The sequence below is a fragment of the Pinus tabuliformis genome, chromosome J, assembly GCF_031772625.1.
Source record: "Pinus tabuliformis cultivar Carrire ecotype Pingquan chromosome J, CPIR1, whole genome shotgun sequence".
NCBI classification, from domain to species: Eukaryota; Viridiplantae; Streptophyta; class Pinopsida; order Pinales; family Pinaceae; genus Pinus; species Pinus tabuliformis.
This window is the reverse complement of record NC_142295.1, coordinates 1,286,332,487-1,286,351,679: the sequence shown is the minus strand read 5'-3', so window position 1 is coordinate 1,286,351,679 and position 19,193 is coordinate 1,286,332,487. Positions and strand designations below refer to the sequence as shown.

General features: G+C 35.2%; 1 protein-coding gene across 1 annotated transcript; it reads left to right on the top strand.

Annotated features, from left to right (window-relative positions):
• The first annotated feature begins 3,729 nt into the window (after positions 1-3,729).
• On the top strand, positions 3,730-5,650 carry LOC149231959 (cytochrome P450 76T24-like). Its single transcript, XM_089376398.1, has 2 exons — positions 3,730-4,734; positions 4,866-5,650. Exons 1-2 carry the CDS (start codon positions 3,790-3,792, stop codon positions 5,499-5,501), a joined length of 1,581 nt encoding a protein of 526 aa, XP_089232524.1. The 5' UTR covers positions 3,730-3,789; the 3' UTR covers positions 5,502-5,650.
• The last annotated feature ends 13,543 nt before the right edge of the window (positions 5,651-19,193 follow it).

Genomic DNA, 19,193 nt, shown 5'->3' with positions numbered 1-19,193 from the left:
AGATGGAGAGAGAAAGCAAGGGAGAGATATTTGGAGAGAGAATATCTATGTTTGGGGGGCTGAGATAGAGAGATAAATAAGGAGAGATGGAGGGAGAAGGAGGGAAGAAGAGAGAGGCAGAGAGAGGGACGGAGAGGCAGAGAGAGGGACATGGAATGAGAGAAGTAGGGAGGGAGAGATATAGACACAAATATTAAGGGGAGAGAGAGGGAGGAAGAAAATATACACACTGAGACAAATATAAATATTATATAATATTTATTGAACACTATTAAGCATGTAGGAAGAGGAAGTAAGGATTTTACAAAAGGTAAAATAAGTTATATTTAGAAGCCATGAATATTTTGATTTTCACTGAATTAGATGTATTGATTTCAATGTACATGTGTATTCCTAATCCTATTTGATTGATTGGAATGGATGCATTGATTATAGTGTAGTTGTTGATTTCTAATCTTATTGATTGCATGCACTAAATGCATTCATTTCAGTGTAGATGTTGATTTATAGTCCTATTTTATTTCTTTCACTAGATGCTTTGATTTTAGTGTGTATGTTGGTTTCTAATCCTATTTGATTTCTTGCACTAGATGCATTGATTTTATTGTATATGCTGATTTATAATTCTATTTGAATGCTTACACTAGATGCACTCATTTTAGTGCAAATGTTGATTTTGATTTCATGTAAATGGATGTATGATGCATATTTAATTTCAAAGTAATTATTTTAATCATGTGAATTGAATTTAGTGTAAGAACAAAAATATTATTGACGACGTTCATTGACTTATGTGTTATAATAATTCAACCATAAATAAAATACTTTAATTTTCATCTTAAATAAAATGTTCACTTACGTGAAATGTTTGCTTCTTGAAATTGTAAACTATTTGTGATTGACAACATTCTTATTATTCCCATTTTCCATCATTCAACATTGCTAGTCACTATGCATTCAAATGAGGTAATAGAAAACAACTACCATCGAAACTTAATTTGAGTTTAACACTCCATAAGTCACAATGATTGAATTCGGAGAAAGCTATTATCAATATTGGAGATCAAGAGAGATAAGGTATGATGTTTACTACAATAGATTGAGTTAAAGATTTGAATGGTCTACTATTTCAAATCCCTTTTCATATGATCCATATGCAAATATGGTGAAACTAGCAAGTGTGACAATAGGAACAATAAAAGAAAATAGTTTTAAGATTGATGACAATGAAGACTACTTGTAATTGTCTATATTCTTATTATTCACATTTTCTATCATTCAAAATTGTTACATTGTCACTTTTCATTTCAAATTTTTATTTCATCATTTTTCATCATTGAAGTTATTAACGGTCTCTATCATCTCAACAAACTGAGGTAATTAAAAGAAAATTAAAATTAAAATGACCAGATTAATCTTAGACACATTTAACATTTTTAAAATGATCAAAATAATTAGATGTTAAACAAATTTTCCATGGTTGCACATGATCGAGACCAACCTAGATCCATCCTAACCCCAGATCTATGAAGTGTTGAGAGGGATCAAATCCATCGAGGTGCTATTTCATCATTTTTCATCATTCAAGTTATTGACAATCTCTGTCATCTCAACAAACTCAGGGAATTAAGGAAATTTAAAGTTTAAATTACCATAATAATCTTAGACATATTTATCATACATAAAACGATCAAAATAATTAGATGTTCAACAAATTTTCCATGGTTGCACCTGGCTGAAACAAAACAAGATCCATCTTAACCCCAGATCTATCAAGTGTCGATAGGGATCAAATCTGTCAAGGTGCAAACCTTTCCTTAAGTTATGGACTCAAAAAAGAGGCTTGTACCTTGAGATATTTGATCTCTCTGGGCACTTGATAGATCCGGGGTTAAGATGGATCTAGGTTTGTATATATTACTGCAACCATGTGTATATTGCGAAGGTAGTATATTCTAAATTATTTGTTTGCATCTTAAAACTATAAACTATTTGTGATCAACTTATATTGCTTACCATTGTCTTCTTTGGTAAAGGAACCATTAACATAGAAATTGAAAGGCTTTGAAAGGGTACATAACCTGAAAATTATGTCCACTATAGTTGAGATATATGATCATGTACAAATATCTTTTATAGTTCACTATAGTTCAGGTATCAACTTGAGAATCTACTGTTGATGGTAACAATTTTCCTCTAACATTGGAATAATGAACATATGGATGTGTTATAGATTATAGTTTATGGAATAAGAAATTGAATATGTATTTTTTAAAGAATAAATGATCAATTACACACAACTAGACAATTTAATAACACTCTCAAACAATAATATTATTTAAAACAATATTAGGATATGTTTAAATGAGTTTATGTAAGTTAATATGTGTGAATATCGATTTTATACTATATTAGAATACACTTATATGAGTATATCTATGTGTGAATATCAATCTTAAAATAAACTTATTCTGTTAAGGGGTGCTATATAGCTTAGGGGTGAGATGTTGTAATGTACGTAAATGAGTAAATATTTTAATATGGGATCAATAAAAATTTATAATAGGGGAGTTGTTGTAGTGTTCCTAAATGAGTGGAAATATTTAATTATGGACTCCATAAAAAAATTCTTTAGAATCCCAAATAACAATTCTTTATATCACATGGATTAATATAAAGAAATAAATATATCCTTGTGTGTGTGTGTATAGCAAGAGAGAGAGAGACTGGCCACCATAAGTTAAGAAAAATTTTCCACCAAAATAGGTTGGATTTATATGTAATTAAACATACTTACCGCACCTTACTACCCACCATAATTGATCTGAATTGGATAATTATATTATTTTTCATCCATATTGATGCATTCAAAGTGCAAAAAGTGGAGGAATTAGCTCACTGGATTGCTTTTACTGGCAAGCCCAATTTGGAAAAATGGGGTATGAAACCTTTTGCGAACATTTTGAGGCATCAAACAATGTTTTTGGGGGTAAAAAATTTCATAAAATCATAATCCAAATAATTTTGGAAAAATGGGGTATGAAACCTTTTGTGAACATTTTGAGGCATCAAACAATGTTTTTGGGGGTAAAAAATTTCATAAAATCATAATCCAAATAATTTGGAAACACAACATTAGATTAATAGAATCATAATCCAAATAATTTGCTATTAATCATAATCCAAATAATTTCATATTTGCATTCAATAATTTTTATAATGAAAATTCAATCAAACCTGCGACATAGTAATATGGCAATAGAGTTAGATGCTAAACCAAATGAAACCTAACCCTCTAACCTAGGTTAAAATAAATAATATTTAATTTAAATATAATATTCTTTGATATTAAATTAAAAACACATTCAAATATTTTTCATATCATCCGTTAAATTATATATTAAAAAAACTATTCTCTTGTCTATTCAATAATAAAAAATCAAAATTCCTCCGACCTAGTTGCAATATAGACCAAACACAACTTAATTACAAACTCATGGAAAAGCATGTTACTTAATTCACACGTGAATCCCGTGAAAGGGGTCATCCAAAACCATGTCACGTGATTGACGTGAAAAAGCGCCAAAAAGATGATCGTTCGATATATTACTATTATAACATAATGCGTATTATTTTACCACAAAAAGGCAGAAATACGAAGTACACATGATAAGAGTGGTATGCCGGTTTCGCTGAGTCTTGAACGTACTATAAACCCTTTTCGTATGTTATGGTAGATACAGTTCTCTATTCATATGATAACATGATCTGCCTCGTGATCTGATTTAGATGCCACTGGATTTGGATACCTCTCTGCTCTGCACGGTTGCCGATTGTTCTCCAATGGATATTGAATGGCTGTTATTCTATTCTGTTTTGGGCATCACCTCCACCATCGTAGTCTGGATGTTCGATTTGTGGAGGAGGAAAACCTACAGTAGGCTTCCTCCAGGACCTCCAGGATGGCCGATTGTGGGAAATCTGTTGCAGTTGGGTAATAAACCCAACGAAGCCCTATTCCACCTTGCTGCCAAATACGGCCCTCTCATGTCTCTCTCTCTCGGAATGAAAACTACTGTCGTAGTCTCCTCTCCTGCCATGGCGAAACAAGTTCTGAAAACCCATGACCATGTTCTTGCAGGCCGGAGCGTCATACAATCAGCCCAGTGTTTTTCCCACGACAAGTCGTCAATAATTTGGGGCCAATATGGATCCCGCTGGCGTATGCTCAGACGTATATCCAATACAGAGCTCTTCAGTGCCAAGAGGCTTGAAGCTCTGGAACATTTGAGAAGAGATCAAGTGGTACAAACTATCCAGCAGATTCTGCATGAAAGTATGGAGGGGAAGACTATAAATATCGGAGATACCGTGGTCCAGTCCTCCATAAATTTGTTGGGCAACATGGCCTTTGGCAAGCACATGTTCGATCCGCACTCTCCAGATTTCCAAGAGTTCAAAGACAGTTTTTGGAAACTGACGGTGTTGGGAGGAGCTCCCAATTTGGTGGACTACTTCCCCTTTCTTCAGTGGTTGGATCCTCAGGGTGTGGCACATAATACGCGAATCTATATGAAAAGGATATATAACATTCTTGACAAATTCATAGAGGACCGCCTGGCGACAAGAAGCGAAACCATGGACGGGAGTGATGGTCCGAAGGATCTTTTGGACACTCTGCTGGACATGAGAAGCCATGAATTTACTCTCACCGATATCAGAGGCTACTTAACTGTAACCTTTTTCATTATCTCCTTTGTGGTTATCATACAAGTCAGTCAATTTGTTTTAAGAGTCAATGTAGTTTACTTCAGGGATAAATATTGCCAAAATCGATTGCTCTGATGTTTATTTTCTTGTTGCAGGACATATTTGGGGCGGGAAGTGACACCACTGCGAAGACAATAGAGTGGGCGATGGCTGAACTCATATGCAATCCGGAGAAAATGAAACGAGCCCAGGCCGAGTTGGACCAGGTTGTTGGGCGCAATCGAAGGGTGGAAGAAAGTGATACCGACAGTCTCTCTTATCTCCATGCCGTGGTGAAAGAAGTTTTCAGGCTGCACCCGGTAGCTCCTTTTCTTATCCCACACAGAGCAGATAGTGATTGCGAGATTGAGGGATTCTTGATTCCCAAACACACCCAGATAATAGTCAACATCTGGGCGATTGGAAGGGACCCGGCAATCTGGAATGGGCCATCGAAATTCGTCCCTGAGAGATTTCTCGATGAAAAGAAGATAAGTGATATGGATTACAGGGGACAACACTTCGAGCTGATACCATTCGGAGCAGGAAGGAGAATGTGCGTGGGCCTTCCATTGGCGAGTCGGATGATTCATCTGGTATTGGCTTCTCTCATCCATTCATTCGAGTGGGCACCTGCGAAGGGCATGAGTGCGGAGCAGGTGGACATGACGGAGAAGTTTGGCGTGACTATCCGAAAGGCGGTACCTTTGGAGGCAATATCGACCCCACGCTTACCACCGTATGTTTATTAAAATGTTAAGGCATTAAGCTTTTGCAGTATAGTGTTGCACAGGTGTTTTTTTTGGGATTCTTGAAGCAAGAGAATTTTCATTAATCAGAATTCTGATAATTGGTTCAGTATTAATTAAAAATTTCGGAAATACAGGGGATATTTTTTTTAAATATTCGTTCAGAATCGTACTGTTCCATGGTTGCACCCTTTACAGAAAATAAAAATTTAAATATTCTTATCAGAATGATATTGTTTCAAAGACCACCATATACGAATGACAGCATTACGGGCCACGTGATGGTACATGAATTCTCAAAATGTAAATCCTGAACTAACATATTTTTATAGACATCGCTTTAATATAGTCTGTTCTATATTTATGTCGAGAGTAATACTGAGCAATCTCTTTTGTGGAAAACTCTATCACTTCCAATATTGATCGACCTCTTAATACTACCTTGCAAATCTGAGCAAAATATTTGTTTATAGACCTAGCTTTAATATATACCTATAAATTAATATTCGTTTATAGATCAGTTTAATTTATATTTGTAGATTAATATTTGCTTTCTGTTTAATATTTTTATTTCTGTAAATTATTTTTTAAAGTAGTGGTTTAGGTTTTTTTAAGTGTATATGAATTTAATAAAAAAAATTCAGAAATTTATTAGAATGATAAGTTAAATTATGAACTCTCCATTATTGAAATATCTTAAAGAAATAAAATTCAAACCCACATTTTAAAATTAAAATTTCACCAAAATCGATTTCATCTTATTTCAATAAAAAAAATTGTGGTTTTTGTTTTAATAATAATAAAATCAAACATTTAAAACTACTACTATTTTAAATAACTAAAATAACTATAACATGGTTATAATTATGTTTAGACAATAAATTAGGTTTGGAAAATAAGGGTTATAATATTATATTTAGAAATTATAATTATGTTTAGAAAATAAATTAGGTTTGGAAAATAAGGGTTATAATATTATATTTAGAAAATAACGAAAATTTTAGTAAGATTTTCAAAAAATTTAATAAAATTTTTTCGAAATCTAAATTACAAATATTAAACTTTAAAATTTTAAATCCTCATTTTTAAGAATACTAAATCTATTTCCACTATAAAAATAAGTATGAATTCTCACTTACATACTTAAATTTCTTAATAAGAAATATAAAAAAATGTACTCCGAAATTGTGAACTCAGTATACAACTTCTCTAAAATAAAACTTGGTCGTTCCTTTATTCGCAGTATTCGTGTTTCAATCTTCAACTAATTTCAACCTGCCAGCTGTTTCTCCTTGTCCCGTTAAAACGTGTTCAACCAGCGTTTAACCTGCTACCTGTTTCTTCTCTGAATTTGTGCCCCCACCACCTTTATCAATTTCCATCAACATTTCAACCTGTCAGTTATTCTTACTAAAAATACAAATTTCATTGTCCTGAGATGGACTCACTAAGCTAGTCGGAGACTCGGACGGCCTTCTATCGACATCGATTTCAGTAAACATTTCAACTTGCCCGCTGTTTTTTCTAAAAATATGTAATCCACCGCCTTTGCTAATTACAGCACATGCCCCATAATCATCTCAGAGCCGGCGGGGGTTTCAGTCAACCTGGCCACCGGACATTCGTCTACTAGATTTGTGCGCCCACCTGCACAAGAATGCTCATAAGAAATGGGTTTCTAGTGTGGTTGGTTTCAAGTTTTTTTATTAAGTTAATGGTATATTTAGGTGGGAGGTTATTAAATATATTTTTTTAGTATAGTATTAAGCGTTAAATTTATTCTATAAAGTATATATTATTAGCATTTATATTCTATGTTGTAAAGGAAATGTCTTAAGATAATGGCATAAAAAATAATAACATAGAAAAAAAATAAAAAAATGTAATTTTGTTTCTTTAGTGTTGTTTTTTTTTATCATATGTCATGTAATGGAAATTCTAACCACCATATGCTCAAAGTGAAGGTCATGCACCACATTTCACTTTAAAGGATTTATGAAAATGCTCTTCATTAAGGTTCTGGAACTTTTATAAGTAAATGATTTAAATCAAACATTTTATAACAAAGTAATCTCATATCACCTTAATTCACAATGCAATGGATAATAGTTTTTGTTCATTGGAAATTGGTCTAATTTTATGAGGAAAGCTTAATAAAAAGACTTTAGTAGTAAGGGGAACCTTAATAAACGGCCTCATCATTTGTTATATGATGTTGTTAATTTAGTTACTTGTTGCTTCTTATCCTTATTTCACATGTGTAAAATGTCCAAACTATAAAATAATGGTATTATTTGTTGTCTCTTTGGACCATTGTATTTTATCTAACTCAATCATTTCCATGGCATCAACTAGGTGCCGATCATTCTCTTTCCATAGTGACTCAATGTTTTCAAATGCATTTCTTAAATTTAGTTTAATAAATGTTGGTGGAAAACCAATATATTTCACTTGTATAAAGGAGTGTACATTGGTTGGAACAAAATTGTATTGCTCCTACCATGTGATGATGTCATCTAAATCTTGAATCTTTCTCGCCACTTATAAAATTCCCCATTCTAATTGTTGTTTGACCATGATGATATTGGCATCATAATCCTTGTTCGTGAGAATATTATTTAAGAAGTCAATGATAAGTGGCACAACTAGTTCCTCACAATTGTGAAATTCCCCGTTCTAATTGTTATTTGACCATGATGTTATTGGCATCATAATCCTTGTTCGTGAGAATATCATTTAAGAATTCACTAATAAGTGGCACAATTGGTTCCTCACAATTGTAAAAGTAAAGGAAAAATCCATTCACATTATGTTTGAAAACATTATGCTCAAAGTCTTGATTCATGAAATTTGTATCCTCTCCTTTTGTCGTTTTAATTTGTGTCATCTCAAAAAATTGTTTCTCCAATAACCTATGTTATTGATCTCTTAGCAATGGCATTGCCATTAGGTTTTCTTGCTAGACATTATGCACAACTAAGTTTATAGTTTCAATTGCAAATTTCATGCCTCCATTCCATCTTTGTTATAGAAGGCAAAGATCCCTAAAAACTATAGATGAATCCTCATCATGAAAGCGAGGAGGTAGCTCATTGATCATCTATTCATCCAAGGTGTCATCTCCATGTTGTTGGTAGCTTCACTAATGATGCCTAATCCTCATGGTAATAGATTAATACTTTACATGGGAAACATGTGTGTACTTTTGTTTAAGGGCAATGTATATTGGCCTTGAATGATACTATATTGAGCCTACATGATGGTGCAAAATTTAGTATGCTAGAAATTGCTAGAGAACATTTAGAACCAATCTACCTCCTATTCATATGTATATATAAGTACATATATGTTTGTTCCTCTCATGATCTGGGTGAGGGAATCCACAAAGGAAAACATGAGACCATGGCTAGGCGATTTTCGTAGGCAATACAATATCCACTATGTAAACTCTTTCTTCCTGGAATCTAGCAGAAAGTTTGGATATAGATAATTAGGGAGGACTAGTTAAAATTAGAGTTGGTTAAAATTGTTTGTAATGGATGATGCAACTCATTCCCAACACTTAGATGGCAGCTAAGTTTGCCTCTTAAACCATCTTAAACCCTTTGTCAAAGAAAATATTCTAGACACCTACATCATAAAGTGTTCTTTCTAATAGTCGCTAAACTTGTACTGAGAAAAACTCTAGTGTCTACCATTAAGGAGTCTATTCAAGACTTTACAACAATTAACTATACTGAGAGGGAGCCATCATCACGACATACTATTCCACCATCATATTTCCCACATAACGGGAATTGATGTTGATTGAAAAGATGTGGAAATTAACCCCAACATAAGTTCACATGACATAAAGCTCAAAACATATAGGTGATATCTAATACATTTATATTTCCTATTTTTGTTTCACTTGTATATGCATCAGCCATGTCTTGTCTCTCTTCATTTTTTTCCTCCTTCGTGCCATGCCTTTGTGTTTACCGCAAGATTTACATGGTGAACTCTATGGATATTGGTCAATGAGCACCTTATAAGTACATTTATTTATGAAATTCTTTAACAATGTTAATGTTTATGTAAGTGGGAAATTATGCATTTCAATGTGTTTAGTGGACACACTTTTGATACAAAAGCAATTGGGAAATACATTGTCCACATGAAAAATCCAGGATCTCTGTGGTTTAAAATGGGATGGCATTTCTTGCATCGGTAACCGAATAAATTATTTGTAGGTATTTTGTTCTTCTTGGTTTCAAATCATGAAAACATCTCGTCTTCTAAATGAATATCCATGTAATTCATGGAAATTTCTTGAGCTCTATAGAAAACATTGGGGAGTGTCTTCTTATTGAATCTTTCCATGGATAAAATTTTACAAGACTTTATCTTAAATGTATCTCAATGGACAACTGCTGATTGAAATTGGGCGTCTTTCAGCACAAGTTATGTAAGTTGATTGATGAAGTAATTGCAAAGGTAGCACAAAGTTGATACCATCCAAACCCATTTCTCCAATGAATATTGAGGTTGCGAAGTAGATTTCATTTGTTTGAACCCCCCCATATCTATATTGTACATTTGTTGACTTGGGTGCAATAATCTTTCTTTTTAATGCAGTCAATGTACTATGTACATTTTATCCAACATTTAGACACACAATGTAATGGGGATGGATCTTTGAGTGTTACCCTCTATATAGATCATCTTCCTTCTTTAGATACAATTAGAATAATATTAACAAAAACCTCTTGGGTTGGCATGGTAAATAAGAGAGTATAATAAGTAGATTGACTGAACGAAGTCATCATTTCAAGCGATCTGCCCCATCAAATGATTCAGCCACCATGTAGTCTTTTCTTCTTTCCTATCATCATTATTAGTAAGCCACTTTTCACATTTGGGAAGTCTGTCAATTGTCAAAATAATTATGTAGAATGTAATAGCTTATGTGTATGAAAATATTATGCATACTATTCATATACTTCGGTACTCAAATAATTGACACATGGGGTTCACGAAGTTAAAAAAAATGTTTAAAGATATAGAAATGAGAGGCGGGAAAGTAGTGGAGAACCCTCTTTGGCAACCAGTTGGAGTTTCTCCATAGGTTCGGAGAAAAGAGAGAGCCTGAGTTGTAGGTGAACCTCTTTATTCCATTTTTTTTGACCCATATTAACAGTTGCATCAATGGCAACCTCTAGGGCTTCGGCAAAATTATCGTGAACAAAGTCTGGCAGACCCGCTTTGAAGGCCATGGTAGTAGAGTACTTGCATCCACCCAACACAATGTCCATAAGTAATAGGAATCGACCTTGCTCCTACTGATGGACATATCGCCGGGAGGAATGATGAAACCCATATCTAGCTCACTCATATAGAGAAACCCTCTATCCTTCTCATGAATCTGTAGTTATGGGCTAACACGAAAATGAATGCCCCTGTAGAAGCATGCCTGCAGAAGACGACAATTGACAGTAAATTCAATTCCACGAGGGTTGTGAAGAGGTGCATGAATTTGAGGCCGAGGATCTCAAATCGATCCTCCCTATTGCAAGTTTTCAGTGTTGTACGATGCAAATGTGCCCCTTATCATTTTCTCCAACCGAGGAAGATCATTGTAATTATTTCAATATAATGGCTGAGGATTCTTTGATCATCTAACATAATATCGTACGCTACAGATGGGTACATCGTGGCAACGAGGGGTGTTGTTTTTAAAGGGAAATGCCTTACGGCGTAATTATAGTGATAGATATGTTTATTTTAGAACATGTTTCTTGAATTTTAGTTGAATTATAAAAAAATATTAGGTAGATAGTAGGGATTTAACCTACATGGAATATGCATATTTTCATTAGTAATTAGAATAAAAGGTTGAGATTTTATCTTAAAGGTATTTATGCCTTTTTCTTTTCAATTTAAATAAAATATTGGCAATGATGCATTATGAGATAAGTGTCTTTATACCTACTATGAATTGATGTCTATCCATAATTGACATGTATTTAAATTATATAAGTATATTAATTATAGTTACATTCAACAAGCAAAAAAAAATATTCTTATTATAATTTATATTTAACAAATAATTTTATATAGAAAATATTGAATGAGGTGTACCATAAAATAAGTGTTTTAATATCTATGGTGTATATCTATATGCAAATATCATATATATAATTTAATTTATATAGCTATACTAATTATAATTACATTAAACCATTGAAAAAAATAATATTATTATAAATAAGTTGAACAAAAACATTAAAATTGTGTAGTTGTTTCCTATGAAGATACCAATATATTCAATGAGTGAAAGAGGATATTTTTTCTATATGCAATTATCACATATATATTTTATTTTATATAGCTATACTAATTATAATTACACTAAACCATTGAAAAAAAATATTATTATTATAAATAAGTCGAACAAAACCATTAAAGTTGTGTAGTTGGTTCCTATGAAGATACCAATACATTCAACAAGTGAAAGAGGATATTTTTATTAATATAACCGTCTTAAACAAATTATTTATATTGAACATAATCGTGCCTTGTAGTTATCCTTTCTTTCATTGAAAAAAATTCCAGATCCAATCTTTCAATTAATACACTTCATATGTTGAAATCTATTTATATGAATAATTTAATTTAACTGATATTTAATATTTATAAATCTGCAATTTTAAATAAATATGGAGTTGGTCATCTTTTTAATTAATATGAAAATTATATATTTAAATATTTTTTTAATTAATATGAACAAAATTTCACATCACAAGTATATGTTGAAATATATCTATATGAATAAATTAATACACTTCATAGGTTGAAATCTATATATATGAATAATTTAATTTAACTGATATTTAATATTTATAAATTTGCAATTTATTAATAATTAATACATATGTACATATAAGTGTGTGGGCTTGTTACCCCATTCTTTTAAATCGCTGTGTATATTGCAATCTAGAATTTATATTAAATATTGCAGGTTTGTTTGTGTATGATTTTCAAAATTCAATACTTCAATTTTTCACTTCCATCATCAAATTTTATTTAAGTTTGCAATTTTAATCTTCTTTATTTTAATGTTTTGGAGGTTTGTTTGTGTATGCTTTTCAAAATTCAATACTTCAATTTTTCACTTTCATCATCAAATTTTATTTAAGTTTGCAATTTTAATCTTCTTTATTTTAATGTTTTGCTATATTATTTGACATGTTGAAAAATTGTTTTTAATACTATATCATATTTAAAATTATATGTTTTTAGGATGATATCGATATCAAATTAGCTCTTATAAAGTATGGTATTCGTCTACTAAATTTTAATAATGGAAACATTAAAGAAAAAAAATCCTGATATTTAAATACACTTTTAAATTTTAATCCAAAATCATAAAACAATATTAAGTTGTGTCATCGGTAGAGTTGTGGAACATCTCAAGAACCACATTTATTGTAACAAACTCATTTCGCTTTTTTTCTATAACATCCATTCTGCCACTTTCGCCCGCCTCAACAGTAGGCAAAGCTACCTATGTTGGTTTCTTCAGCCCCATGTATAGCAAAGATTGTCTACATGAAGCACACAAGAGTTTGGAAATGGGCCATGCAATTCACGTGGAAGTGTGGTGGCATTCTGGTAATACTAGCACCCTTTTTCCTTCCTTGAATTATGCCAAGCAAATAGGGCAATCCAGGGTTCCGATTATGGATCTTGTACTGTAAACAGATGCCGGAAGTTCTTTTAGATGCATTTTCTTGATAGCAGCTTTACCTCTTTCGACATTGGCTTCAAGTGGTGGCTTGAACACCACTCACCACCATCTACTACAACGTAGAACTACGAATAACCCCAATGTGCATAGGATGTAGAAGAGCAAGACCACCAAGATGATGGCTAAGTCTGAGTCGAAACCTGCATTAGCTACGGATGGAAACTGCATCAATTCATCTGGCTTCTCCAGCAAAGGGCAGATAGGATTCAATGATTGCAATGTGTTCCGATTTGGGAACAATCTCCTTGCATGAACAAACAATGTAGGGGAAGCTATTTAATGTACAATTAAAGTCTTCTTTAGAAAAAAATAGATATTCCTACACCAGAGAACTGACACTGCTTTATTTCCGGTTGCCTTTAAAATAAGAAAAAGAAATGTCCAAGTATAGGGTAAGAACATACCAAAAGTGAGTGTTTAAGTATGGTCTTTGCCTTGCAATTCAACACCAAAGCAAAGATCAACCATCAAACTCCCTGACATGCAATTGGGGAGGTTTGTTAGCGGTAATAGAATGTTTGCAAGTCGATGCATTCCTAATATGAAGAAACTGCCATTGTCACATCGTCGACGGAGCTGTGGAGCATCTCAAGAACCACATTTATTGTAATGAACTTGTTTCTTTCTGTAACATCCATTCTGGCACTTTCACCCACCTCAGCAGAAGGTGAAGCCACCTCTGCTGGTTTCTTCAGCCCCACGTAAAGCAAAGATTGTCTCCATGAAGGACACGAGGGTTTGGAAATGATCCACGGATCTATACAATCGACATGGAAAGTGTGGTGGCATTCTGGTAATACTCACACCCTTTCTCCTTCCCTGAATTCTGCCAAGCAAATAGAAAATAGGGAAATCCAGGATTCCGATTGGGGATCTTGTACTTTAAACCAATGCTGGAAGTTATTTTAGATTCATTTTCTTGATAACAGCTTTACCTCTTTCGACACTAGCTTCAAGTGGTGGCTCAGACACCACTCGCCACAGTCTACTATAGCATAGAACGACAGCTACTGCCAATGTGCATATGATGCAGAAGAGAAAGGCCTCCAGGATGATGGCTAAGCCTAAGTTGAAACCCACATGAAGGCATACATTAATGGAGACTATCTCTCCTTGGTTTTGATGCAGTATTATCAGAGGTGGTATAAATGTCATATTTTCATTTGAAATAGCACACGAAAATATTTGTCTCGGATTAGTTGGATCAGGAAAAACCCCCACAGGTGTAAAGTTATGAATTGTAACTAACTAATATTGGTTTTAATAACTTTTTTCAAATCGTATGGAAGATATTATTTCAATCGTCTAACACTAAAATTAATGGTCCAAAATGGCACAAGTGGCATGGGAGGGGAGTTCTTCTCAGAGGGAAACGCCTTATGACGTAATTACTATATTTTTAACTAATTTTTTTTTATTGAAACATAAATATTTCCTTGTAAAAATTAATGTTTTTCCATTTCACAGTCATGGTTTGTCACAAAGAAAAATGGAAAATAAACTTATGGTTGGGAGTTCCAGTGTCATAAAGATTATATTAAAACTTTTTTAATCTAAATCTAAATACTAAATTAGCTAGTTCTCTAGTAAAAGATTGTTGGCAAAATAGAAACATAGTAGATGCCAATTATCTTGGCCATACATTTAACTAATAAAATAAATTTTTGTAAGCAAAATTTAAACCAAGGAGACGTCGTTGGGCCTGGGTCATGTTCACTCAAACTTGTTGAAGGTTTACGACCATAATAGATATGCCCTTCGATATGCACTAGGTGAGCATCACCACTGATCAAGTAGTAGCATTGGTGGTATTGGACTCTCTAAATTAAATTGAGTCATGCAATGATATCATTGAGGTCCTTATATTTCTATTTAAGTACAAGGTCGAGGAGTGCCTTCATTTTCCATTGGATGGTAATAGAATTGAAATATTGACTATGCCTTACCCTCATGTGACCAGCATCAGGTACCTAGCCAACCACTTCAATCTGGATTTCTTAGTTAGAGTAGGCATGGCGATCATTGGTAGTTAAAGCTTCTAATCGATGAATCTCAACATGGATTTGAGGGGGGTGGTGGAGGAGTGGAAGGTGGAAACAACTAATTGGGCTTGTATCTAGGCTTGGGGCCTACCCAAAGGTCAATGACTTCCATACTCATCCTTTGGCACAACATGGCACTAGAGAAAATTCTAATTGCAAAAGACAACAAGCTGCAGAGGAGGTGAAAGGAAAAAGTTCCAAGAAGATATAACCAAGGAAATGTCAATAATACTGAAGAGTGGACCCGATTAAATTGTGGAGAAGGTGAGACATTAGACCCTAAGAGGGAAAAGCTAGGGGTAGACCTTGGGCTTTTGATAAATGACCTAGAAAGCCAAAGTAGTCTTAGAGAATGTATTTCCACTAGCTCACCCTGTAGACCAAGAATTAGATACCACCATGCAAAGAGAGAAAAAATCATAATATGTTAAAGAGTGGAAATAGGAATTGTTACCCAGTGTCTAGTAAACTATTGGGCTCAGATATTCTTAATTAGAGTCCTTAATTTCTCCTAAAAGAGGGACAGAGAGGGGGTGGAGAGAGAGAGAGAGAGAGATGGAGGTGGGAGAGAGAGGAAGAGAGAGGAGGAGGGGGGGAAGGAGATAGTGAAAGAGTTTGAGTGCAGAGAGAGAGAGAGGGAGAGAGAGATGGAGGTGGGAGAGAGGGGAAGAGAGAGGAGGAGGGAGGGAAGGAGATAAAGAAAGAGTTGGAGGGCGGAAAGAGAGAGAGAGAGAGATTGGGGGAGAGAGAGAATGAGAGAGAAAAGGAAGAGAGATAGGATGGGAGAGAAAGGAGGAGAGAGGGAGGGAGAGAGATATGGATTTGGAGGGGGAGATAATGACAGAGTTGGACGTTGGAGAGAAAGAGAAAGTGATGGGGGGGAGACAGGGAGATGGGAGAGTGTTGATGGTGTTGGACTTGCGAACATGTTAGAGGGGGTCTCCCCGGGAAGAAGTCCCAACTAGACCTTAGACCGTTTAGTGTAAGAGTCCGATCAGTGGGTCGTACGATATTGCCTTGATCGCAGTTGTGCGTAGAGGCAAGTAAGATGTCCCTGTTGGTAGCAAGTGTGTGACATGTGCATCAAGCCAAGGAAGGTGCATGAATGGTTCTAACACACGGAAGGTGGAATGAGTGCATCCCTTGGAAACTTGTGGAAACACACAACTTGAAAGGGAATACATGAGAAAAGATGCATCATGAACTGGAAGGCAAGCGAGCCAACAATTCAAAGTGATGGTTAAACTAACAACACATCTTAGTAAGATTCATACTATACAGAAAGAGTCTATACATACATGCATAAGCAAACAAATACATATATCATTAGAGTAACCAAGATAACTAAAATAAAATAACAACATATGCATGAAACATGCTAGCTATATTATATTAAGAAGTGAAAGTTCCAATCATACAGTACAACCATGACCAACCACTAGTCCTGATAACGAAACGTTACAGCCACTGCCATTTGCTCCTCCAAAGAGATGTACTAGCTCTACACTGTGGAGAAGCCAAGGCTCGTTACAATACTCTCCAAGCTTTCTCTAAGATACACCTATCAAAAGCTTCGCTGACCAAAATCCCTTACAATGAGTTATGAGGTACTATAAATAGAAAAGGGTGGGGTGACCATTGACATTTCCCTTTGTGACTATTCACCTACCCTCATGACTATTCAACTACTCTATGACTGTGACATTCAACTACTGACACTTGAACTTCCACTTTACAAGATTTTACATCCAATCTGCACAACTACCCATGTGAGACAAAATAGGCTTGAGAAAGCCATGGAAGACATCCCTAAAACTCGAACAATTGTTGGAAGACCAACTCTTCGACATCCTTGTGATGATCGATGGTCGCAAACTGATACCAAGCTTGCTCATCCATGATGTTGTCCACGTGCTCAATGGTGACATCCTTTTTAAAGTGAACTCTTGCCTCCGTTTCATCCGAGTACACCGATATGGCTCTTCTATCCAACTCGTCAGATAACATGTGTATAACGATCTTAAGTGCAGCTGGACCAACAATATATCGATGCATAGTGTATGTGCTGATCTCCAAGTGTGTGCTAGTGACCATGCTTCTTGTCTTCGCCTCAGCAAGTGTGCCAATGGGTCGAATCATAAGCATGCGCATAATGACATCCATGCTCTTCAAATCCCTTGCATGCGATCGACGGAACTGATCACCCTGTCTGCTCCGTGCCGACTGCTGGGCTGGGTCTTGTTGTGGCTAGCAACAACCCCCCTTTGTTCAAACTAGTATCGACCACGATGCTAGAATGAATGGGGACCCTTAGTTACATTTCAAGAAAAGAAAAATAATAATAATAAAGATTTCTTTTGAAATTGCAAGGATCAGCTTAGGAAAGGTTTCTTGGACAACTTAAGCCTAAACCTGTGTTCATAAAAGCAAATCTTCAAGGTCGCAGCATGAAAGGGTAAGAAACGCCCGCATTTCCCTTCTAAAGGCCAATATGCACATCATCTCGGCATTAATAAACCACGTCGCATCGCAATACGTTAACATCCATAGACAAAAGCTTACGAGTCCGCTGATTTGCGATATTGCGATGGCGCGATCGCACATCGCAGAAATGAGGCGGGGTACCATTGCGATCCGCGATGTTGCGATGCTGCGATGTTGCGATATGCGATATTGCGATCGCTACCGTTTGCGATCGCGCGGCATGCAGGATGCGTTGGCAAGTCATAAAAGCACCTTGATACGACTCCTTCGGGCACACCACCCAAAGAAAATCCACTTACTATAACCTGACTTGGAAATTATTGCACTTTTAATGTTAGTAATGAATTAGTTGTCAGTTATTAAGTAGCATAAAGACGCGTGCCTTAATGTGGATTTACTTCACGTAAGGTGGCGTATCTGATTTATCTCTTACATTCAAAAACTCTCCCATCACCTTTTTGATCAACCTTTCCATTTCTCTCATAACCTGCAGGAGCGAAGTGCGAAGGCAAAAATCAAACACAAACGATAAGCAAGATGGGGAAGAAGAACAAAGCTCAGAGCTCAGAAACAAGAGAAAAGACCAAGGAGATGGCGCCCCTTTACACAGATACCGCATGCAATAAAGATGCAGGAATTTCCACATGGGAAGGCATGTATAGACTGTTGGAGGAAGAGAACCCTAGAATAATCAAGGCAACTGCTGCTGTCGCAGATGCACCACGCTCTTCAGAAGCATCCCTGGAAGATCTAGCATGCTCTTTCCTCCACAGAATAGCATCAAGGCCGAAGATCCTACCGTATACGGACATGATCAAGTGGATTTTAGATGACGCAGAGCTGCATCATAGGCAATTCAAAGTCAAAGGACATGGGCTCGTAGGATCGTTCGCGGCTCAAGACCTAAAGCTCATGTATCACCTTCCCGAACCTCAAACGATCTACAATGCAGATTTTGTTAGGAAGTTCGCAGCAGAGAATCCGGACCTATCAGACACTACCAAAGAATGGTTGAAAAGGGATGAACCACTGAAGAAAGATAAGAACGAAAGCACAGGCAAATGGGGAGACAATCCGGGCATTATCGAGGCTAAACTGGGAAAGTTATTGGACTTACTTAGTTAAGCCCCACAGCCAATGCATGATAGTAAGGTGTATCATGAACGCGGCCGAGAAAGTAGCGCCAGCTCTTATGGATGTCGTTTTCACAGCCCAGTTAAGCACAGAAGTCGCCCAACCGACTCTTCTCAAGCCCATGCTTGAAAACTGCAATTTCAGAGACCAGATTAAGAAGTAATTTCAAATTAGAAAGTTGTTTTTCTTTTTGTTTTACAGAATTAGAAAAAGGACGGTCATTTGAGAGCCGTATCCTAAAATTTT